The sequence below is a fragment of the Drosophila miranda genome, chromosome XR, assembly GCF_003369915.1.
Source record: "Drosophila miranda strain MSH22 chromosome XR, D.miranda_PacBio2.1, whole genome shotgun sequence".
In the NCBI taxonomy this organism is placed as follows: domain Eukaryota; kingdom Metazoa; phylum Arthropoda; class Insecta; order Diptera; family Drosophilidae; genus Drosophila; species Drosophila miranda.
Genome location: NC_046674.1, coordinates 11564940 through 11589408, shown reverse-complemented (window position 1 = coordinate 11589408; position 24469 = coordinate 11564940). Strand labels below are relative to the sequence as shown.

Genomic DNA, 24469 nt, shown 5'->3' with positions numbered 1-24469 from the left:
CCTGCCGTAACAGCCGTAGTCCTGCTCTCCCATCATCTTAAGTTGGTGGCCAGTAGCCCAGACTCCTTCCTCCTGTGCTCCTCTCTGTGATTTCCCTTCTAATTACGAGCTCACAAAAAGGTGCTCATAGCTCACAGTCTCCGAGTCTCCGACTCAGACTGGCAGCCAAACTTGGCTTGGCACCCACTGCGACGGCAGCGACGGCAGCAGTAAGTGAAATTTATGTGAGTGCTTATAATTTGTAAAAGTAAACGAACCAGGTAGTGCTACAGCGTTGTCGAGGGGCGGGTAAATGAGAGTTTGCTTAGCAACATATTACAACGAGGATCGCTCGGCAAGAGGTGGTGTGGTGGCAACGAGAGGGATATTTTGATGCAGATACACAGAGACATGGGAATCCCAACTATTGAGGGAGGTACTATGACGGAATCACAGTATTTGTAGAGAGATGGACCTGTCCCCGCTCAGGGATTACAGCCGGAACAAGGGATAACAGAGGGAAATGTAGAACTGATCCGATTCTAGTCTATTCTTAAAGCTCTTCCTGGAGCGCTTCTCCTGTCTGGCCCGGCCCTGCCCTGCCCTGCCAGGCCCAACGGGCAGTAACAACAAATCACGACTCTGGCTTTTCTTTGCTCCATTGTTGGCTTCCTTCTTGGGGGGGCTGGCCATAAAATGTGGCAAAGTGCAATTGCCTGGCCGGGGTCGTGGTCGTGCCGTGCCGGGCCGGTCCTTATTGGGCGTAGGTCGAGAAGGACGCCGCCAGTTATGCAATAAAAATCATTAAAAATATAAAAATGAAAGCGGGAAACTTAACAAGCAGTCAGGCTCCTGGCTCCTGCCCCGCCAGCCTCCTGCAGACGCTGCGGCTGATGAAGCCATGAGAAAGAAATTGAAAAAAATCCTCAGACGCTGCAAGGAGATGCATCGTTGTTGTAGCAAGTAACAGGAAACTAAACGAGCACCCAGCGCCATAAACTTAAATCACGATTAAAAGTGTGATTATCCTTGTGGCGCTACAAATCGCCGCTGCAGCTGACAACACACACACACAGAGGACGAGGACGAGGACATAACAACCGCCTGTCCTGCCGTCTTGCTATCCTGTCCTGTCCTGCTCCGCACTGCCTCCTCCTTCGGGGGCCTCTTGTAGTTCTGTTGTTGCAGTTGTCTGATTTTATATCTTTACAACCAGGCGCGGCTGTGGATGAGTAGACAGAGTGGCAGTGGCAGTGCCAGTGCCAGTGCCAGTCGCCGTCGATGTTGTAGTCTGGGTCTGGGTTTGGGTCTGGGTCTCGGTCTGGAGTCCCAGCAGGTCCCGAGGTCGGAGGAGTCCTTTGTGTGTTGGGTTCTGTTTTGTTTTGACTTGTGTATGGCCCGTGGCTACATAGTTTCGCCCCAGCCCCCCCATGATATCGGCGTAGATGCACGCAAGATGCTGAGAGCTAACTACACACGTACGTAGTGCCTGCTGGCGAGTGTTGCTCTGGCTTAAAGAGTTGCATCGAAATAGTTTCCATATTTAATTGCACTTCAATACATTGAGCAGCCCAGTTCTGCAAGTGAAAGTAAAGGAAATTGTGGGCCTAAAAAGACTACGGCCCAAGCCTGTGAGAGATCAGGCTTGCCTCCTTTTTTCCTGTTGTTTGTAGCAGCAGATTGTACGGGTTTGTCGAGGGTTATTCGCGAGCACTTCTAATTATTCCCCTTACGCATGTTCCATTCTGCAAATTCATTGCCCAACGATTGAAATGCCAAATTTTGCCATCGGACAAAGGAATTAGAGGAGGGGTGGGGGAAACGCTTTCATTCGTTGCGAAGACCTACAAATAAAGACTACGAATAAGCTGGGAATTAAATCCTTTTTTTATTTTGCCCAATCTTGGCATTCGCCGGGATTCGGTCCGGCCCTTCGCATATGTCCAGAATGTCCATCCAGGCTGTCCATCAATTGCGAGGGGCTTTTTGCCGGGGCTTTCCGCCCTAAACTGTCAATTGTTCGATAGATATTTGCCAATTTTACAGTCGTCCTGCCTCGATTTCACTGCAAACAGAAACAAAGCCGAATGCAAATAAACGCAGGCGGGCCCAGAAGTGGCAGGGCCTAGAACAAAGCAGCCATCCCCATCCGGGGGTGGCCATTCGGACATTCGGCTTATCACAATTGACCCATCACACGAACGAGTAGACAGACGATGTCGGCCCTCTGTCTGTCTGTCTGTCTGTCTGTCTGTCTGCCCGTCTGGCAGTGTGGCAGTCTGGACATTGGTTTAAGCGCCCCATCTCTCTTCGGAACGGGACAATTGACTCTCGTATTTCACTGATGAACTTAACTTATGTCAAAATATGCGATAAGTAATCCTTTTTGGCTTCGACAGTCGGCTTCCTGTGTGGGTGTGGGTATGGGTCGTACACTTGTCCGCCCGTGCCTCTGTGGGTCTACGGGACCTTTCGCCTGTGTAAATATTTTCCTTCCAGTGATAATTCCGCACGCAGCAGGGCAGGAATGGTTTGGCTTTCGGCTTCGGGTTCGGGTTCGGGTCTCAGAGTTGATGGAAAATGCCATTTCTGTACATTTGTCACGAAATCTAAAACAAAAAGTTTATTTATGTTTTCTTTTGCCTCGAATTGAGAGCTCGTAATGAATTGTGACAGGAGATTGGGGGAGAAAGTGGTCAAGATTGGGCCTTGTTTGAGCTTCATTTGGTCTGCCTCAAAGGGGGTGGAGGACACAGAGGAAACAGACGATAGTTTGTGCCCTCCTTTTAGTGGCACTTCTACCCCCAATTTCTACCAGTGTACTCCACTCTTGATTGCGACAATTTCATGCTTCCGCCTCATCTATAGATCCTGATCCAGATCCATCCCGAGACCCCGAGACAGACATAGAGACATCTATCTATCCATTTGGGCACTGCCCCTGTCATGGGGGCATCAACCCCAGCGCCAGCCCTTCGCAGAGGGCAACGGCAACGGCAACCCCTCCAAGCTTAACGCCGAGATTCTCAATTAGGATAATCTCCGAATGACTACGCAAATATTGGCAAAATTCGAAAATTCGTTGCGGACTCTGGCTCTGGACAGAACAACGGATTCGATTGGACACGAGGTGAAGTCATTGCCTGGTGCCAGGTCTCAGATCCCAGATCCTGGTTTCTGGTTCCTGGTTCCTGTAGGGCTGTTTTTCCTGGCCTCGTAAAATGTTGCGCATTGTCAGATGAAATGCGTCTCCTGGGGGTCCGTTGGCCTGCATGATTGGGCGTGTGTGTGTGTGTGTGTGTGGGGGGGGGGAGGGAGCTCTGCCGCCTTCTGCCTGCTCCGAGGGCTCCGAGGGTGCAGCCCTCTATTATATGCACATAAAAATAAATTCCAAGACTTTATTATGCCCATGTACTTGTCATTGTCGATGTGTGTGCAATGGACTGTGTTTTGGGGGGGGGGATGGGCTGGGGGGGGGGGGGGGGGATGGGGACCCCCACAGCAACATCCTACATATCCTGTCCTGCAATTGCAATTGTTGTTAATTCTACGAATGTACGGGTGTGGGTCAAAGTTGGGCTTCCGAGTGGATTTTGCATTTGTTTTGTGGACCGAGCGGACTGGCTGGCTGCAGACTGTGTTTAATTTTTCGCAAATGTCCAATTGAATAACATGGGATAAGCGAACGCTTCATTGCATTCGCAGTGCGCTGTAACGAAGGACCAAACCCTCACCCCCTCTCGCACTCCCTCTCGCACCCCCTTCATCCATGTTTTCCTCCGTTTTGTCATGCTATTGTGTGTGATTTCTATTTGGTTAGTCAATTTTGGATTATTGTGGACAGTTTGGCAGGGATTCTCCCAGAGAGAGAGACAGAGAGAGACAGAAAGTTGGCGGACAAATTGAATTGGAAGAAAAACCTGCGATTTCTTTTTGTTAAAGTTTCCCCCGAAAACTTGCGAAAGGCAATCTCCAATCATGTGTTACCTACGCCAGCGTTTTTGCTCTGTCGATTCGGCAAAGTTTATTGGAGCACAGCCGATCGGCCCCATGGCGGAGTCCCGCAAACAAAATGACAGTTTGATGCACTCGAGGCGGGTAATGGACAAAAAGTGCAGCCGCCTTTTAGGCGCTACGAAAGAAGTCGTGGGAGTCTGCATAGAATGGAATGGCAGGGAATGGCAGCCAAAGTGCCAGCCATGAAAAAGTTTCCCCTCCAGCGCCATAGTTTGGTTATTGATAACCCGAAAGCGACTTCTGGCCCTAAGTGCGCCTAAGTGTATGCCTTGAATGTTGTGCAACTGTAATTTGGTAATCTCAAGTATGCCACAAACACACACATACATGGAGATTGAAAGGGGGGGCATCGAGAGTGGGGGAGACCCTTGCACAAAGTGAGTTTTCAATCTCCATTGAGATGACAAAATTTTCCTTTCAACTGCTGCCCAGGCAAGCACTTGAGCATGTCTTTTGGCCATTGTCGAGTGGGAAATTGTGGTCAGGCCATTATAACTTATAACTGGAGCTGCTCTCCGCCCTGTCCGCTCTGTCCCCTTTTTGGGCATTCCATTTTGCAAATGAAATTCAAACTGACTTCGTATCAATTTAAATCAAATGAAGTGCACTTTTTGCCAGGCATTCTTCCAAGAAAGAGACGAGAGTGGAGCCAGCACTCGAGACCCACTGAAATATTGAGGGCTTGAAAGAGTTGAAAGTGCTTAGGGCAAAGCAATCGAGCGTTAAGTCGAGTTCCGGCCCAAAAGCCTCCCCCCCTCCCCCCGCCCCCAACAAACTTTAGCACAGTTTCTAAGCCCCCGACTTGTGGACTCCGGGATGGTTACATTTCGACTGCAGTTGACATAGTTACGGCGGGACACGGCCAGGACACGGGCACAGCTCGGGCACGTGCTGGTGCGAAAGTTGTCCATTGCTCGTTACGTGGTCAGCAGGTTAAACGAGGTGAGAAGTTGTCTGCAAATTAGAATTTTTGCCCCGAAATAGTTTAAGTAGGCGGCAAGCAGAAAGCCCCTGAACGGAGTCGCACAGGACTCGCCCGTGAAAGTTGAGTGCGTGAAAAGGGGGGCTCCAACACACGCACACACCTGGCCAATTTACGCTCTTGGCAGCTGAAAACGATGCCAGCAATTTAATGAGCTGCCATTTATATAAAAAGCAGCAAAGTAGCCAAATGGCGTGAGCAGTAACAGGGCCAGGAAGGGGCCCAGGAAGGTAGACAAATATTTAGCAACGTTGGCGGACAGACACACGCATGGCGAGGGATTTGGGGGCACTCCTCACATGGACACAGGCAGAGGCACAGTCAGAGGCACAGTCAGAGGCACATCGGATGCCGACTGTGATTCATGCAACAGCAGCAACAGCGGCGGCAGCGGCAGCGGCAGCAGCAGCTTCTGCCCATAAAAATGGCTTAAAATGATCATCATAAACGTTGAGTGAGCAAATATTGCAATAAAAGTAAATGACTGAAGGACGTCGTAAAATATTTATACGTGAGATGCTCGCACGGCCACAACCTGCGAGGCGACGCAGGAGATTCGAGTCTGCGGCATAGAGTCATGAATATCATAAAAATGGCAAGCGAGTACGAGTGCGAGTGCGAGTGCCGGGAAATTAAGGAGCTGACGATGGCGAAGAAAAGTGCTATGCATGCAGAAAAGTAAGCATCTGACCCACTGATGAACAGGTAACCAAACTGTAGTCGAGTCCTCCCCCACACCCGTCCCCCACCCCCTGTCTATCGAAGATCCCTCCTCTAAGGCATCCCGGCCCCATGAAAATTTCATTGCAGTGCAGTTTATGGTGCAAGTCCCAGCTATAAAACGAGCACTTTATGATAGTTGCAACTGGGGGCTTACGGATGGAGCTCTCCTCCCAAAGCTCTCATGCCACTGGCTGTTGTTGAAAAAGCTAAGACGGAAAAGCCTAAAAGCCAGGCTTGAGCAGCCAGTGGCCAGAGCAGCTAGCAGTTGGCAGTTGAGTTTGAATCCAGGAACTCAAGTTCTTTATGGGGGGGGATAATTTTAAATCTCGATTTATTATTCACTTGACAAATAATCCCCGACAATTGCCTGAAATTCCTCTGCCCGCACAGCGTTCATTTGATTTGCAACGTTGCAAAGCGTTTTACCGTTTGGGGAAACTAACCGTTCTGCCCGTTTTCTACCCCTAACGGATGCTCTCTCTCTGCGCTCTCTCTCTCTCGCTCTCTTACTACCCCTCCCTTATCTGTTGTTACTTTGCCAAAGTTTCGTTAAGATACATTATCTACTCGCTCCAGGGAGGGGTGGTTAGATAATGTTAGCTTACAGTACTACCCCTTCACAACAACCCCTGTTATGGGCTATGTTAAGACTCCCATCTGTTGTTGGAAGCTTTGGGTCTACTAAGGAGATTCGAGCTGAAATGTTAATGGTGCTCTTTTCCAAAAATGCTAAGCTTCAAAAGCCCCTATTAATTCTCAAGGGAATCTTGTACCGTTGGCATACATTTCTCTGTTAAAATAACATTCTGTTATGTCCGTCCCTAGAAAGCTTTCGGGTTTCACCAACAGCTTAAAGCTTTGTCCCTCTGCTCTGTTACTGAACAGTGGCTCCAACGATGGCCATTGGTCCCCTCGCAAGCGATGTTGTTGTTGATTCTGATGTAGGGGAAGGGCACCTAACAGTGAAAGCTCTCCACCGTGGAAGCTCTCCCTCAAGTATGCAACAATTTGAGAGATTTACTTCAATTGCTGTTGCTTTGGTGGCCGCTGCCGCCTCTAGTGCTGATGCTCATTAATGGCTGCTGCGACGCAGACGCTGAAGCCAGAGCTGCAGTCGCCGTCGCCGTTGCCGTCGCTGTCGCCGTTGCCGTCGCCGTCGCCGTCGCAGTTGGCAGCGAAGTGAGTGCCGATGCTGCCGCTGCGGCTGTTACATTCGTGCTGCATACTTTTAGGTGCTGCGCCGCTATTTCGGCTTTTGCATAACTTTTATTGTTGAAAACACAGCTGCTGGCCGAATTTGGAGCCAAGTGGAGAGGCAGTGACACCGACACCGACAACGACAACGACGGCAACGACAACGACGACAACGACGACAACGAAGACACGACGAGAGCAATACGGAAGTTAAGGTCGCTCGTTCAGTCGCTGCCAGTGCCGACTGTTGCTCATCTCCCGACGATTCTCTCTGTAGGTGTGTGTGGGCGTGTGTGTGTGTGTGTGTGTGCGATTGTTGGAGAGTGCACTAGTGTGTGTGTGTGTGTGTGTGTGTGTGTGTGGCAAATGCGGCCGGTAGTCGCATCGTCGCATCTGGCTAACGCCGCCATAAAACGCAACGCATTCAATGTGGCAAGCGCAACAATGAGCTGCTGTTGCTGTCGATGCTCCTGCTGCTGCCGCTGCTGTTGTTACTCCTGCTCATCGGAATCATCGGCATAATCATCGTTCACGTCGTCGTTGTCGGATCGTGTGAATGCAATTTTGCATGAATTTTTTTGTTTGGTGTCTTAACTGCAGTTTGGTGAACAGTTCCAGCCAGCGCGGCTCGCCGATTGACGAGCAAACCCGTGCAAAAACTAAACTCAACTCGACCTCCATCGACAGTGTTCAAAATCGGGTAAATAAAACGCAAATTATCCAGTTTTGGCGCCAAAAAACCCTACGAGTGTGTGTGTATGTGTGTGTGTAACAAGTTGGACAAACATGTGGCCAAAAAGAAGTCAATTCCCCGGCTGCTGACCCTACTCACAGCTGTTCCTTAGAGCCGAAAGTAGTGTCATGCGACATGCCGCTGCACAGAAAATTAGAGATACGCTAGGCCTCTGTCTTTATCCCCCTTCAAATGTGTGATACCACGAACCGACTCTTCAGCCTCCACTTTCCTGCCAAAAGTCACTTTCCATTTAGTTGAGAGCTCATTTCCCGGCTGCCAGCTCGTTTTGCGTATACGCAATGCGCCTTGTTTTGTGGGAGATTCACACTTGCAGGGATAATGCCACACGCAAACTGTAAATTAAATTTACACTCAAACAAACCCGAATCCCACTCAGTATAAATCGCTTCGCGGTAATAGAATAGAGGCGGCCGCAGGCAGTGAGGCAGCCATAAATTCTAGCACTCCTTGGCATTGGGCATGGGGCATGGGGCACGGGGCATGTGGCATGTGGCAGGGTGAATGGGAAAATACTTGAAAACTAAAACAATACAAACACTTTGCCAAAATAGCCGTCGGCGCATCGCTTCGCTTCGCGAATATTTGGACAAAATTCGAATTAATAAACAAACAGAGGGCGGAGGCCATGTGTGTGTGTGTGTGTGTGTGTAGGGGGGGAGGCGTGGCAGGCGGCGGTATTGGCATAGAATCAGATAGATAGAAGCCAGAGCTAGATAATTTGCCGTGCAAACAAGCGCCAATCGATTGCCCAAATCGAATATTGGCAAAAAACTAATCAACCATCAAAGGCAGCGCTAGCGCTCTGACCCCGGCCAGAGTACCACGAGTATCATTCCTTCAATTACCATTTCGCCACAACAACAGCAGCAGCCAGCAGCCAGCAGCCGGCAATCAAAAATCAAAAATCAAAAATAACGAACAATCAACAACGAACAAACGAAACAATTTCGATGCGAAAATGCACTTAAAATCCGCGCTGATCTGATATATCTTAACCGCTTGAATTGGTGCAAAAATTTGTAAACGATAGACGATACACAGCAACGAGTTTTCCCATCAATTTGTGCTCTGGCAATCAGTAGCTCATCGGTTTCATCGCGTATTGATGGTATTGATTAAATGTACAATGAAATTGACTGTCCAGAAGGTAAGCCAACAGCAAACTGAATAAGTATTATCCTTAGTTCCTTGTTAATCGCAGGCTCTGGCGCTCACTTGTTGCATAGTCGTGTGCCCTGTGCCCTGTGCTGTGTGCCGTGAGCCGTATTCCCATATGAATAAGCAAATAAATTATAAGATTCCATCGCATACGAGTACAGTACTTATCCGTAGGAGTCGACGAAAGAAAAGGCTTTTAACGCCACAGAATGAATGCAGCTGCTGGATTCCTGGGGCTTCGCAGGAGCCCGCTTTGGCTTTCCCACTCCCACTCGCTTTCCCCATTACATATTAAAAGAAAATACGAGAAAATGCTTGCAAATATTTTATCAATAATGCAGCTGAAGACAAAAAGAAAGCAACTCAAGAACGAACGAAAGAAAACATCCGGGAAAAACCATAGAAAAGCCTGGCATCGGGAATGGGCCTGGGTCTGGGTCTGGGAATGGTCTTGGGCCTGGGCCTGGGAATGGGGTTTCTGGTTTTGGTCTCGGTCTCGGTCTCGGTCTAGTGGCAATGGGTTTCCTGACTGCCGGGCGGAGGAAATACGTAGTCGTACAATAAATTCAAGAAACCATGCAGCAAACGACTGGAGACTGGAGAGACGTTATGATAATCATATTACACATACGCCCCGTCCGCCGCAAACAATATACACAGGAACTGCACACACGAGTGCGAGTACGAGTACAGACGCAGCTTCCGAAGGCGCTTTCCATTTTGTATGCAATTTACATATTTTCCTCAATTGTTTTGAAAAGCCTCATGCCGCACATTACTTATCAATGATGATGCCTCCACCTCTGATTGGATGGGCCACTAGATTCGATTCTTGGGCAGGTCTGTGTCCCTCCCCGGGCAGTTTTTACAGATGATGTCCTTTTCCAATGGATCACCGGATCAATGGGAGATTGTTGGCTCGAGCTGCAGGTATCGTAAAGTCGGAATGTCGCCTATAGCTTTCGGGCTTGCTCCATTTTGTTGCGGTCCTCCGTACATCTGGGTTTTATTTCATTCGCTCTTACATGCGAAACATCCATGAAGATGTATTCATACGCACGCCTAATGCTGCCACGGGGAGGGGTGGCAGTGGCAGTGGCAGTGGCAGGAACCACACAGATGCGATTTGCATAGAGAAAAAGAATATCCCGAACTGGCAGGAGGGAGGTAACAAGATAGCGATGGAGCGAGAGAGCGATAGAGAGGGATACAGGGAGGGAGCCACGAATGAGATGTTGCTTTAGTGATTGTCTCTTCTTCCTGCCGCCATTTGCCTTTTCTTTGTGTGCGCCCGTGTCGTCTGCCTTGCAGTTTGCTCCTCCTTTGGCGCTCCTGGTGCTCCTCCAGCTCCTTCCTGCGTAGGACCGGGTGTTCATGTGTTCACCCCGCCAGCCCCCCAGCCCCACTACCACCCACACCCACACTCGCGCTCTATCTTTCACCCCGCTCGCATTTAAATATACATTTGAATTCCGTTTCAAGTTAGCGGCTACGAAAATAAAGCCAACGGAAGAATGTCGAGAAAATTATTTTTTAAAGGTAAGAAAAATATGTAAAAATTGTATCCATTTGTACACATTCGCTTGCGTGTGTGTGTGTGTGTGTGGGTGGGTGTGCGTGTGTGCGTGTGAGGGGGGTATAAAAAATTGAAAAAGGCAGGCGCTAAGGCGTGGCACGAGCAGAGGCCAAAAGACGCTTACAAAAGGCGTCGTGAAAATAAAATAAAAATGTTGAAATACGAAAAGAAAGGAAATAAAAAAAGAAGGCAGCAACAGGAGCAGCAGCGGCAGCAGGAGGAGGAGGACGAGGAGGAGGAGGAGCAGCATCTGCCGTCGGGCAAAAAGGATTTGCATGCGTGGATCTGTGTCTGTGTGTGTGTGCGGGAGAGCTCCATTTGCCTTTTTGCCAGGACCTCCCTGGGGAACTATTGTTCTTATTGTTGCCTTGGATATTTTCTACGCTGTTAAGTTGACGCAAAAGGATCTCCAGGATCTGCCTGCAGGCGTGTGTGTCCGTGTGTGTGTGTGTGGAAAGGTACTAAGTCGGAACAAAGCTCAAAATTATGCAGCATATTTTTTATTTTATTTCCGTTTTCTCTCTCTGTCTCCCTGGATTGCAGAGGCCTTGCGGCTTACTCATCTCCATGCCCATGCCCATGCCCCGCCCCGTCTACGCCTTTGTCTCATTGGCTTCTCTCATAGACCAAGTAATGGAATTACATGTCGCAAGGAGACACACACTCTCTCCATCTTTATATCTCTCTCGCTCTCGCTTTCTCTCTCTCTCTCCCTCTTTATCTCGTTCGTTGAGCTGATTATGGAAATGAGAATGGGAAGAGTGGAAATTTTCCTTTTCTTTTTTTTTCCAGCAACGTATTATGCAGCTCCTAATGATCTCTGACGGTTGAGAATGAGTTAATTAGATTGTAAATGCTGGTGATTGGAGCGGTTGGAGCGGTGGGGTGGAGCTATCTTCCATGTCTTCCATCAAATCGGGGTCACCATGCCATCCAGTGACTGTCTCGCATTTCGCTGGCAGGTAATTGTGCTATATGAAATTCATTTCGTTTATATGACATTTTCCCAGCATTATATTATCCCATTGAGGACTTCTTTTGCAAAATATTTGCGCTTTGTGCAGACTCTAGAATTAATATCTCAGTGGGAAAATTTAGAACTATCTCTGGCCTGCTTTGGCCTGCTCTGGCTTGGCTACAATTTCTTGATTATGTAGCTGCAAAACCAAACTGTCCAAAAAATTTAATTAAAATTGTCTAAGTTAATTTCGGGCAGAGTCCGGCAGCAGCATCATCCGCACTGTGAGGTGGAGCGGGGAAGCGGGGAGCGACAAGCGGGAACAGCAGCAAATATGCAACAGTAAAAACAGAAAGCTGCAACTGAGAGAAGCGTAAAATATCCAAATATTCATGCAACAACAGAACATGAGGAATAACACGAGATGCGGCTGTGGATAGAGCTGGAAGCTAAAAGCCAAAGCTCTGGTCCAACTTTTGCTGTTCGCTAAAGGGAAAATCAGGCCGGCAGTGGGGGGGTGGTGGAGTGGGCCGGAGTGTGTTCTCTGAAACTTTAGTTTTCGGAGACTTTGCTTGGCGTTTTCAAATAAATTTAATGCAATGTCTCTTCAGTCAGTCACACAATGGACACACACACATGCCGTCCTCCGTCCGCCGTCCGCTGTCCTTTGTCCGTTGTGCTGTGGCATTGTCCCGTCGTTGAGCTGCAAGGTTGAGCTGAGTTCCATGTGCGATCCATTCAAGCATCGCTCTTTGGCTTTCATTGGCTTTTCATGCGAGCGGAAACTTGTGCTGCTGCTGCTGCTGCTGCTGCTGCTCCTCGATGTATGCAAATTGTTTGGCGCCCAGCAAAAGGGAAAACTAAACAGAGTATAGGGTACAAGGAAAAAGGGAAATGGGGAAATGGGAAATGCCCAAAAGCAAAACTTTTCAACACTTAATGAATCGCCTGAATGCGACAGAGGAGGAAGAGGATTGAGCTTGTTTCAGGGATTGCTGCTTGATTGGCCCCAGCCCCCAGCAGCCAGCAGTAGAAAGTGGAAGTGGAATTGGCATTGGCAGGCGCTTTCTATGCGAGCACATGTTTACTTTGACATACTTCTAATTGGGGAAGGGAAGGAGGGGAAGGGAAGCAGAGAGAAGAGGCTGGGAAACTTTAAAGGGAAATCAAGGCTACCCAAGCCCCTGTTCGACTCAAAGGACTCTGCCAGGCTTTTGTCAAGAGCAAGAGCTTAGTCCATACAGATGTACGTACTCCGTAAAAGGAGCCCGGCCCCACTCGAGGCACACGGTCATGCATATTAACAGCCTACTTTCCACGTAATGCCAGACGAACCAAACTGACCAGAACGGGACCGGACCGGATCGGACCAGACCGGAGCCAGCCAAGGAGATCCAAGGAAACGGCCTCCGCCCGTGACTTACTCAAATGCACATTGGCTGGCCGAGGCGGTGGGAGGAAAGGAAAAGGAAATGAACTCATCGCCTCCCCCACCAGCCACCCACACACGGTGCGAGGATGACACGACTCCCAACGTCCGACGTCCGACGTCCGACGCCCGAATTCTGGCTCAAGTGGCCGGACATTTAAATTCAATCGTCGCCATTTTTTATGCGTTTCCTCTTCCTTTTTAATTTGCTCGCTCCATTTCTCGTTGTTTTTTTTCAGCTCCTTTCGAGGGGAGTGTCCGGGCGTGTTAGTTCTCTTATGTGCTCTGCACTGCTCTCCCCTGCTCTCCTCTCCGTCTCCCTGGCATGCCATGGCATGCCATTCTTCGACTTCCGTTCTGTGAATGTGTGTGCGTGTGTGTTTCCATGTGGGTGTGTCCCCGCTTCCTGTCTCTCCTTCTGTCAGGCGGGGGGAATGGGAATGTCCTGCGGATGTAATAATTGTCAGCAGCAGTTTGTGGCACTAGTTTAAACGCGATCCACGCAAAAATGGCCAGCCATCGGAAATGCTAAAGTGAATTTTATGCTAACCGACCGCTCGAACCGCCCGCTCCTCCCCTATGCAAATCGCTTTGCTGGTCCTCCATCCTCCATCCTTTATCCTTTTTATACTGTTTTCTGTGCTGCATACGTTTCGGCACTGGCTTCGCCCGGTGGGGGGTACTCTCTTGTTCGATTATCCTTTTTAAGCTATCGCCACACCATACGTTTTCCACCGACGATTCAGTGCTGCAGCTTGCCTCCAATTAAGCCAGCAGCTCCTTCAACTATCCATCCAGCTTCAGCTGCTGCCCCTGCCCCTGCTGCCCCTGCTGTCCCTGCTGCTGTTGCAACTCTTCGTCCTAATGATGTTGCATCGCTGTACATTAAATTACCGGCTGCCAATTACCCAACGCACCGCAACGGACACAAACACAAACACAAACACAGCAGATACTCACACCGACACCCACACAAATGAACGCATTAAAAACATTACCGCTATGCGCGACACAGCAACAGCAACAACAACAACAAGAAGAGGACGTGGACGTGGACGAGGAGAAGTGTGTGTGGGGGGCGACTAATAAAAATTCAAGGCGGGGTAGCTGGTGGCCCAGCACAGTGGGCGGTAAAAATTGCACAACATGACAGCAAAATGCATATTATGCATAATTAACTGTTTATGCGAATGAGTGACAGGCGAGAGGACATGGAGACGCCGCACAACGTGGCGCAACGTGGCCGCCGGAGTGGGTGCCGTGCCCGCCTATGACAATGACAATAATCATAATCATAATCATAATGATGATGACGACGACGACGACGACGACGATGATGATGATTGCATTTGGCTGAAAGTGAAACAATGCTAGAGCATTCTGCCACACTGCCTCTGCCAGTGATTCCTCTCTTCTGGATCTGCTGCTGCCACTGATTCCTTTCTTCTGGGGTCTGTTGGGGCTTCTGGCTTCTGGCTGCTGCTTCCTGCTAATTTAGACGTTGTGCTCTGTGGCTTTTAATAATTCACACCATGAAAGACAAAGGCAGAGGCGGCAACGACAGCAGCAGGAGCAGGAGCAGCAAAAAATGGGTTAAAAAAAATGGAAAGCAGACACCGGGGGAGAACCCATGGGCGTGGCTGGCCATCGGAGGGGCTGGCTGGCTGGCTGGCTGCCGGGCTGACGTCGCTTTCACTTCGCAGGCCGTCAATTTGACATGTTTACCATGTGTCTGGGGCCCAGTAGCAGGACCAGGACCAGGACCAGGAACAGGACCAGGGTTCTCATATAACAAAAGGCTTGTTTGCGATGAGAAAGAAGAAGTGCAAAAAAAGCCGAGTGTAGGACACATTCCAGGGCAGAACTTTTTTAGACTGTTTGATGGCATTTTTTGTTGGGTTTTGTGGTTGTCTCAAAATGAAAATAGAGAAAGAATAGAAAAGAAAAGCAGAAAATGATTTTCCCAGATGTATGGAGCAAGTTCTGATGACATGACAACAGGAATCATTGTCTACGGTTGGCAGGAGTGCGACTTAATAGGTTGTTGACTTACGGATAGGCCCAAGCGGGAGACGTGAGACGAGGCGACGAGGAGACAGGACAAGACATTCAATTAGAACTCAATTTACCTTTAGAATTGATTAAATTATGCATAACCAATGGGCGGTGGGCGGTGGGCGGTGGGCGGTGGGAGGTGGGAGGTGGTAGGTGGGCGGTGCGGTCACTGCTCATTCTGGCCTAAAAAACTCTCTCTCTCTCTTTGTCATACGCCTCGGCGAGTTGTCTCGACCCTGCCATGCATGATTCAATGAACGATGCGATGCCATGGCAATGGCAATGGCCATGGCAAATTATGCAGAATTGCAGCCAAAACAGCCAAACAACTATTCAATTTCACTCATGTGCAAAATATGTATTGCCCACACGGACAGAACAGACAGACAGAACAGACAGAGAGACATTCGGTCGGCCAAATTAATTAATAAACGCAATGGCAACAATGACAAATTTTCCGCTTGGAAAACTGCAACCAGCATCGGCATCGGCAGCGGCAGCGGCAGCGCTACCGCACAAAAACCAAACCAAAGTCAAAGGGAAAGGGAAAGCCCCCGGAAAAAGAAAAAGCGTAAATTAGAAATTTCGAGCGTATCATACGAGATCGGGCAGCCATCGAATGCAAGTAGCTCCTGCCTCCTTTTTCCGTTGGCATTCTTCCCTGCTGATTATGACACGACACGTGCCCCAGAACAATGAGACTTCTCTTCTCAAAGGCAGGGGAGTACGTGAATTATTGATAAAGGTTAAGATTGCTTTAATCGGGAATCACGGAGCGGCTGATGGTTGTATCCATATTTCATCTGAAACCTTTTGCACAACCGGCAACAACTTGAGAATGCAACTTTTATGCGGCTTTTGTCTAGGCACCGAACAGATTCTCCTCCCCCCGCCACCCCGTCCGCCGCCTGCGCTCCTTGCAGGACTGTCGCCAACCGCCAGCCGCCTCTTCAAATAATCAAAAGGAACTAAAAGTGCTCAAGCATCAGAAAAACTTCAAAGGCGGCTTTTCCATTTCCATTCCATGCCAACGTTTTATTCGTTTTTTCCTTCTTCTTCTTTTTCTTCTTTTTTTGTTGCCCCCCCCCCCCCCACTTTCCGTTGGATTTTCCTGCTCTGCTTTCCCTCTTTGCCGGCGCTTTTCCTTCGTTCTTTATCTGGCGGTTTTCACGTTTTGTTGGTGCCATTTTTAATTTAATTTGAAAATGCTTAAAACGCGAATTCTTTTTGTCTCTGCGTCTACTTTTGTTTCTAGAATTCCATGGCATTGTTGCACTTGTTCGCATGTGTGCCGCATCTCCGTATCTCTTGCTTGCCACCGATTTCCACACCACCACACCCCCTAGCCCCCTAAAAGGCAGTCGCTAGTCGCGACTTGCAACTTTGCTGCAGCATTTGTTGTAAGCAAAGTTGGCAACGTTTGTGCATAAATGATGTGTCTCTGTCTTTCCTGGGCCCTGCACCGTGCACCGTGCACCCTGCACCCTGCACCCTGCACCCTGCACTCTCTACCCTGTACGTGTGAGTCTCTCTTTCCATCTGGCTTTGGCTATGGCACTGCCTCTGGCAGTTGTATTTACCACACGTTGCACATACGCCGTGTGTGTTGACTCCACGCACACACAAAAATACAAAAAAATTTGACAAAAAGAAGAGAGAAATCAACGCGCACACACACAGCCACACACACACACACACACACACACACAGAGTAAACACTCGCAATTATGTGTCGCGATTGTATCTGTGTGTTTGCCGGCCGGCTTGCCAGAGTTGCCAGCCATTTGTGATGTTTTGGCTGGCACGCTATCGGAGCGCACACAAGTCCAATGTCAAATATGCGACTCTCGCTCGTCGCTGGCTGGCAAACAAGACAATGAAAATACTTCCCCATCTGTCTCCTGTCTCCTGTCTCCTGTCCGCTGTCCCCTCTCCCCTCACCCCTCTCTGTTGGCGGCGGCGGCGGCCCTTGGCGTTGGCATTAAAAAACAAAATAAATACACTCGTCCTGGCCTGGCCACAGAGATGGGAGCCTGCCCGAGCACGAGCCAGCGATAGCCCTGTCTCGCAGTCACGCGGCCATCCCTGCAACGCACTCTCGCTGCTAGTTGAGTTCTTGCCACATTCCTCCTGGCCACCACATCGTTTTGTCATTCTGTGAATGCGAGCAAACTTTGTGGCGAGCCAGGACTGGCGGGGAGATGCAGGAGGAGCAACAGCAGAAGTACAATTGCTTTTATGAAATTAAATTACGGCACACACGATTTAAACACTCGCTAAAGTGCACTTGAGAAGAAAACTGACAACTTTTGTGGTTTCCGTGCGTTAATAGACCCCACCCCGTAGGCTTGGGCTTGAAACCTGACCAGCAAAACGCTTCCAAAGAGCAGAGACCGGCCACGCCGAATGGCCGAAAGTAATCAATTAATATCCACAGCAATCGATAAGCAATTTTCATTTGAATTACTGTTTTAATTGAATAAAAATATCATATGGAATTATCATCAAGTGCAAGTGTCTATCGCATAAGGCATGATATGGAGATGTAATGCAATCAACACAGACATAAATGCCTCGCTTTGACTCGGGTTCCCTGGTTTCTTCAATCTCCGGACAAGAAGAATGACAAACTGACCGCAAAACACAATAGACAGATGGCCAATGCCACTGCCACTGCCACAGCCACTGCCACGTTAAAGCTGAAAATGTAATTAAATAATGGCAATTGAAGGAAGAGCTTGCAAAATTACATAAATACATCAAATAATCAACACATTACCAACTTTTGTGTAATTACATATGCACGAGGCATACAGATTTCAGATGCAGATGCAGATGCAGATGGAGACGGAGCTGGAGATAAAGTTAGATATGAGCAGATGCATTTGCGAAGCCGGGAACAACAATGGCAAACAGAACAGAAGGACCAACAGACAGACAGACAGGCGGATGGACAGAGGGACGGACAGAACAACAATTGTGGCACTCGTATAATTTGGTAAATGGAAATGGATACATTTAATAACTAAACTAAATAGAAAGCCATTCCTGTTCCTGCTCCAGCTCCTGGCCTGTCTGCTCCCTTCAAAGCCCTTCATCTCCCATTCGGGCACGGGTATCGGCACTAGAATCTGTATATGTAACTGTATCTAATGGATATTTGTTTATTTGCATGGAAATTCGAAATTAAACTATTGAATCATTGAAAGCCCTTTGACTTGGCCAATGTGTGGAACGTGTCCGAGTCCGAGTACGAGTCCGAGACCGAGTTGGAGAGTCAGAGCACCACCTGCCCAGCCCTGCCAGGCTCCGTCCTGGCCAAGGCAAACAAATCGATTGGTGATTGCAAAATTTAATAGGATTTAAAAATTCTAAATTGCTGAACAAGACTTAAGCTAGGTATATGTATGTGTATATGTATACGAGTACACGAGTATGCCACCATGCAACAAACCACAAGCTGCTGTGGCTGCGTGCCTTAAGTGGAATTGTTTGTAATGCGTTGATGAGAACGACAACAGCAGAGTGCAGAAGTAGAGACAGGGACAGGGACCACGTCGATGAAGAGAGAGACCGGAGCAGGCCAGTCCCAAGTACCCTCAATGAGGATTAATTTAAATGAGATTCTTAATTTACTTTAGTCTATTGGCACAGCGAGGGAGGGAGGGCGGCAAGGCAGGGACTACAGAGGCTTTTGTTCTGGCGCTGATTGCACAATTTTGTAAGCCAACGAGGGGCGGCCGGAAGGCTCGCCTGCCATTGTCCCGAAACGAGATTTGCTTTCCATATCGCATCCGATTAACTGGCCAATGTCTCAGCTACAGCTACAGCTACAGCTACAGCTCCCGAAAACATTTCCTGTACAGTTTCGCACTCGAGAGCACTCAATCAAGCCGTGTGGCAGTTGGCCACAAAGTGAGCAACGACTCGGCACTGGCCCTGGCCCTGGCCCCGGCCCAGCCACTTGGACACGCAATCAGAGAGAAAACTTTCCGCACTTGCAGTGTATTGTAATTCAAGACTTTTCTCCAGCTTCAGCTCCAGCTGCAGCTCCTGGCACTCCGGAACAGGTCAAGCTGACAAGAACCGAAAACCCGGAGAACAATAATGGGAGCAACAATGCAATTGCCAAATGCCAGAACGATGGGGAAAGATGGTAGCCGATGCTGGCTGCTGGCTGCTGGATGCTGGATGCTGGGGTGCAACAGAAGATGAAAATAGTTTAAGTGCAAAATTTTACGCTTTATCGAATTACCCGCGGGTGCTTTAACTTACAGCCCAACTTTTGGAAGAGCAGAGCAAAACTTTCACTGGCCCGTGCCCCGTGCCCGTGCCCTTCCATGTCCAGCAGCTGCAGCTGGTGCTGGAGCTGGAGCTTCAGCTGGATCTTGGGGCGGTCAGGTCAGGTCACAATTTATGATTCCAAGGTGTTGCAATGGAAACTACGAGCACGAGTGCAGGCGCTTCTCTTCTTTTCTCGGGGATAGAATTTGTTATATTTTCTTACTGTCAGCCAGAAAGACCATTTGTTAAATGAGTTGGCAAAGCTAATCGAAAAGTTATGGCTGTAACACTAAAGCGGCGACTGTACTGCCATCCACTGCACTGGCGCCTTGACCCGGATACGAGAACCACCTGGTCACCTGGCTGCCTGGCTGCCGGGCTGCCAGGCGGTGGCCACTCCTGATGACCGGCACAAACAAACGAATAAATAACGCCGAGGCAAACAATTTAACCGGGGACCATACGGTCCTTCGTCCTTCGTGCTTCGTGCTTCGTCCTTCGCCCTCCGACGAGACGGAGCTGGATGCTGCAATAAAAAAATAATTTATAACAAAGCAACGGCCGAAAGAAAGAGGCCGAAAGGGAGAGAGCAGTCGAAATTGGCCCCAAAAAATGCTAAAGCAAGATTTATGCAAATCGGAAGTAAACATTAATCAAAATTTTTTCTATACCGAGATCCCCTGTGTTGTTGCATGCCACGAGCAGCCCGGGAAAGTGTTTTCCTCTGTGTGTGTGTGTGGGTGTGTGTGTGGGAGTGTGTTTTTGTGGCACAGTTTATGGCGCCATTCTGGGTCAAAGATACGAATCGGATATGGAAACGGGGACCACCTCCAAAAGTAGCACAGAACGGCTTTTTTTTTTGTTCTTCTTGAAGAACTTCATAAATTAAAACTTCATATGTCAAAAATGCAAACGCCCTGAGAATTGCCAGCCATTCGCCCCCAGATCTCTCCGCTCTCTCCGCTCTCTCTCTGCTTTTCCGGGGTGTCATTTATATTGAAGTGTCAAATCAGCAAAACGTGTGTTTCGGGTGCTGTCCATCAGAGAGAGGGAGAGCGACGTGGTCTAGGTCCAGTCCTGGGCCCTGTGGGTGCTCCTCAAGCAGTGCGTGAAGTGTGCCAGTCAAGTGCCAGACAATTAGTCTTCGTTTTGCCCAAAATTGTCAGTTTGAGTTCGCTTTTTGTGGCAGTGCCTGGTGGGTCCTCCCCAGAGCGGGTCCGCTCCTGACCGGAGCCGAAACAGAGCATGTGTTACGTGTTACATGGCCTGGAGAGTGTCGGGCAGGACCCACAGGGTGCACGCACTCTGACTCTGTCATCTGTAATGAGGTGGGGGCAGAGAGGGCCAGTCCAGTCCCTGGCAACTGTAAAGTTTTTTTGACTTCTTTATTCAACTCTTTGTGTAATCATTGCAAAATACTTGGGGGGGCCTTTCCATCTAGCTGCAGCAGGAGGCTGGCGTGGGATCCCGACCCGAGCGCTTGGTAATTGAGAGGCGCGTGAACTCCTCGGCGGTGGTCGGGTGAATGCCCACGGTGTTCAGCAGGGTCTTCACCGTCAGACCCGACTTCAGGGCCGCCGCGAAGCCCTGTATGACCTCGCCAGCCACGGGACCAATGTAGTGCAGCCCGAGGATCTTCTGGTCGCCGGTGATCTCGGCCACGGCCTTGAGGTAGCAGTGACGCACGCTCTTACGTGGAATGAAGAACTCCGTGGGCTTGTAGTAGCCGTGGAAGACCTCGATGTTGTCGGGGCCGTGCGTCTGGATGGCCATCTCCTCGGACATGCCCACGCAGGAGTACTCCAGCGGCGTGAACACTGTGGTGGCCACGTCCGCGTAGTCCATCAGCTGCTTGGAGCCGGCAAAGAGGCGACGGGCCAGCAGGCGGCCTGACAGGATGGCCACCGGGGAGAGCTCCGGGCGGCCGTGGATAATGTCGCCCACGGCGAAGATGTGCGGCACGTTGGTGGCCTCTGTGCTGTCCACCACGACCTTGTCGTTTTTGGTCTCCACGCCGGCTGCCGGCAGGTTGAGGTCCTCGATGAGGCCCTTGCGCCCAATGGCCCAGAGAACGGTGTCGAAGACGTCGCTGTCCTCCTTCTCAGTCGTCGTGTTGCGGTACTTGACCAGCAGTCGCCCGTCCCCCTGGCGCTCCACTGAGCTGGGGATCGTCGTGTGGAGGAACTGGACGCCGCGCTCGGACATCATGGCCTCCAGCAGCTCGGACATCTGGCGGTCGAAGCCGCGCAGGACGATGGAGCGCACCATCACCGTGGGATCGTAGCCCAGGCCCTTGAGAAAGCAGGCGCACTCCAGGCCCACATAGCCAGCGCCCACCACGAGGGTGCGGCCGGGCTCCCTGTCGTAGCTGAAGATGTCGTCGCTGGTGATGCCGAACTCAGTGGCTCCGAGGATCGGTGGGTACCGCGGACGTCCGCCCACAGCCACCACCACATACTCGGCGGTCGCCTGCTGCTTGGGGCCGCCCTTGACGGAGTACTCGATGGTGTGCGGGTCGACGAAAGCGCCCATGGAGTTGACGTACTCCACCTTCTTGTCGCGCAGGTCCACGCGCGTCACCCAATTGACGGACTTGATGTGGTTCTGCACGGACTTGACCAGCTTCTGCCAGTCGGGCTTGATATTCTGGTCGTTCACGTTCCAGCCGTAGGCCACCGCCTCGTGCACCGCCTCGCCGAGCAGCGAGGCCTGGTGCATCAGCTTCTTGGGGATGCAGCCGACGTTCACGCAGGTCCCGCCCAGGCCCCACTTGGTGCCCACGGGCGTCGGCTTCACGTAGTCGAAGCAGAGCACACGGGCGCCATTGTCAACGGCCTCCTTGGCGCAGGCCAGTCCCGCGGAGCCGCCGCCCAGCACCACCAGATCGTAGTCGTACTTCACTTTGCCCAGATACGAGGCTGATCGCGCGCTGGACCGGATGGCGCTCGAGACTTGAAGCAGTTTCCACAGCGACATTTTGTTTTACGGTGTTATGGAAAGTTACGGAAAAGCACAAACTATGAAATGAAATGTGATAAATCAGCTGACAGCTGGACGGCAGACAGTCCTGCCAACTCTTTAAGAATGCTTCGCCTCGATTGCTGCGTTAGCCAACACTTGCCCGCCACAAAAAGAGTTGGCAGCTCCGATAGACGCCGGACGCTGAACGCAGGCTTTTAGCCAGCATTTAACTCGATTAGCGTTCGACTGACCCACTTGCGAGTAGAACACCAGGAACAGCCCACACCACACCACTCCCAGCCAAATCGAAATGCCTCTCCACCCGCTGCTGTCGACTGTCCACTGTCGACTTTTTGCCACGGTCCACAGTCATAGGCCCAGCGCCCTCCACCACTTTGGTCGGACGTCCGTCAGCGTCGTTCGCATTCAATTGCAAAATGATTTATGTGGCTCAGTTTTTGTGTGTTGCGGTGCCCCTGCCCCGCGGCCCCCACTAGACTAGGGATGGCGCCGTGCGGAACTAATAGAGCACGCTCACAGAACTAGTTCTTCCACTTGAGAGCTGGGCCTGCCGTTTGAGGAAATCGACAAATCTCTTAGGCAAATTTCTCTCCCCTCGCCCGACCCACATGAGAACGAGGGACCTGGACGTCTTTCAGCCCCCGATTCTGGGTACTTGGACAACCTTTAGCATATATACAAATCCAGTGAAATGGTGAAATGTCAGTTCCAATGATTTATGCATCTCGCCCATGGACCAGGCCCATTTGGAATTTTTGGCAGGCCGTTGGGTAACTGGTTTCCTGCTCGTGTTTCCACTCCCACCCCCACCCCCACCCCCAGCATGCTCAAGTAAATGGCGTTCTGGTCTGCTGCCTGCCCATCCCCATCCCCCATCCCGTATCCAAATCCCAGCCCCAATTCCTGTCCATGTCCTTGGCTATCCTAATTTCTAATCTAATATTTTTGCGTACAAGAGTAGAGCAAAGGAAATTCCTTGGCATGTCCGATGTCTACTCTGGATATGATTTACTTGTGCGGTTTGTTTTTGGTGCGTTTAACCGCAAATATTTAATGGTTTTATTTCCCCATTGCCCTGCCTCAGCCCCAGCCCCTGCCCCTGTCCCTGCTCCAGCCCCTGCCACAGTTCAGCTGCGATTCATTTGTCCATGCTCGTGCAAGTATCTCTGTGTGTGTGTGTGTGTGTGTGTGTGTGTGTGTGTGTGTGTGCCTGTATCTGAGGATACCTCTGTGCGTTCTCTGGGATATTTATTAGTTGAACCGATGGCCCAGTATTTGTAGCTGTGGCAAGGCTAAGCCGGTGACGGATGTCGGATGCGGGGCAACTGGAACGGGCACGGGCACGGTAACCCACTTAAAGACGGTCATTTGATCATAGGTCAGGACTTGTTCAGGACTTATTCCACCACGGCGAACTTCATGGACGTACAGATCAGGGCTAAGTGAAGACAACTCATGCACAGGCTGCAGACGATTAGCATTGAGAAACTATTGTACATCTCTTGCCGCCAGAGTGTGAAAGCCGCTACCAGGCAATACACCTGCAGGCGGTGCAAGACGAACAAATTACAGATATAGACCATTGGCACTATCCAGGTTCGGAGTCCGCGGTGCTGTTGATGGGGAAGGAGACCCTTGAATCAGTGGCTCTTTGATCAGTGAAATTCCAGTGAAATACCTGGACAAAAGCCGGCACTAGTAGCAGTACGTTTACCCCAGCGTTTATGCTCCAAAACATGTCCCCGAACTCGCTGGATGTCTCATCCATTCTCCTATTCATCATCCACTTCCCCACGGTCTTTATGAGGTAGAAAATGGTGTACTGGTTGTCGCCCTTATCTGGAAAAGAGCGAGTTTTCAGAGCCCGAAACCTTTGGGAATAAAATGTAGCACTCACCTACTACATTTGCCTTGATATCCGATGCCCCCAAATAAAGGAGTACATTGTACAGGACCAAGGCAAGAGCAGATGGAGACATTTTGTTTGAGCACAATAAGATTTCGACCGACAATACGATTTTAACTAAAGCTGAACGCTGAATGCGAACGTCTCGAATGTGGGGCTCTATGACGATATGACAATATGGCACAGCCAACTAATTATTCAGAGTTGCATTTGAAAACCTTCGGCTAACTATCGCACAGAAACGTGTGGTTGAGGAACATCCAAAATGGATGGTGGACTAACTGGGAAATTTTCGGAACGGCAAATCCTTACGGACCATCCCCGAAATGGATGGTGGATGGTCGTCAGTGTGCTTTGCGTTATCTGCGACTTGGAGTCGGACAAATTTAAATAAACGAATTAATATCTGAAATTCTCCAACAATGAAACTTTGCCATGGCAAAGCGGGAAAAAGTCTCCAAATTGATGC

General features: G+C 50.0%; 3 protein-coding genes across 3 annotated transcripts in view; 1 reads left to right on the top strand and 2 right to left on the bottom strand.

Moving 5' to 3' along the window:
* The window catches only part of LOC108165365 (putative uncharacterized protein DDB_G0282129), a 57528-nt gene extending 54515 nt beyond the window's left edge, over positions 1-3013 (top strand). Inside the window, exon 5 of the mRNA XM_033387641.1 lies at positions 2961-3013. Coding sequence (XP_033243532.1) covers positions 2961-3013 — 53 coding nt within the window. The remainder of the gene's footprint in view (positions 1-2960) is intronic.
* Positions 3014-20495: 17482 nt separating this feature from the next.
* Positions 20496-22176, bottom strand: LOC108153668 (thioredoxin reductase 2, mitochondrial). Its single transcript, XM_017283782.2, has one exon. The coding sequence runs from the start codon at positions 22086-22088 to the stop codon at positions 20550-20552; it is 1539 nt and encodes a 512-aa protein (XP_017139271.1). The 5' UTR covers positions 22089-22176; the 3' UTR covers positions 20496-20549.
* A 942-nt stretch (positions 22177-23118) lies between these two features.
* LOC108150786 lies at positions 23119-24169 on the bottom strand. Its single transcript, XM_017279087.2, has 3 exons — positions 23992-24169; positions 23773-23933; positions 23119-23707 (listed from the first exon to the last, which is right to left on the bottom strand). Exons 1-3 carry the CDS (start codon positions 24071-24073, stop codon positions 23492-23494), a joined length of 459 nt encoding a protein of 152 aa, XP_017134576.1. The 5' UTR covers positions 24074-24169; the 3' UTR covers positions 23119-23491.
* Between the last annotated feature and the right edge of the window lie 300 nt (positions 24170-24469).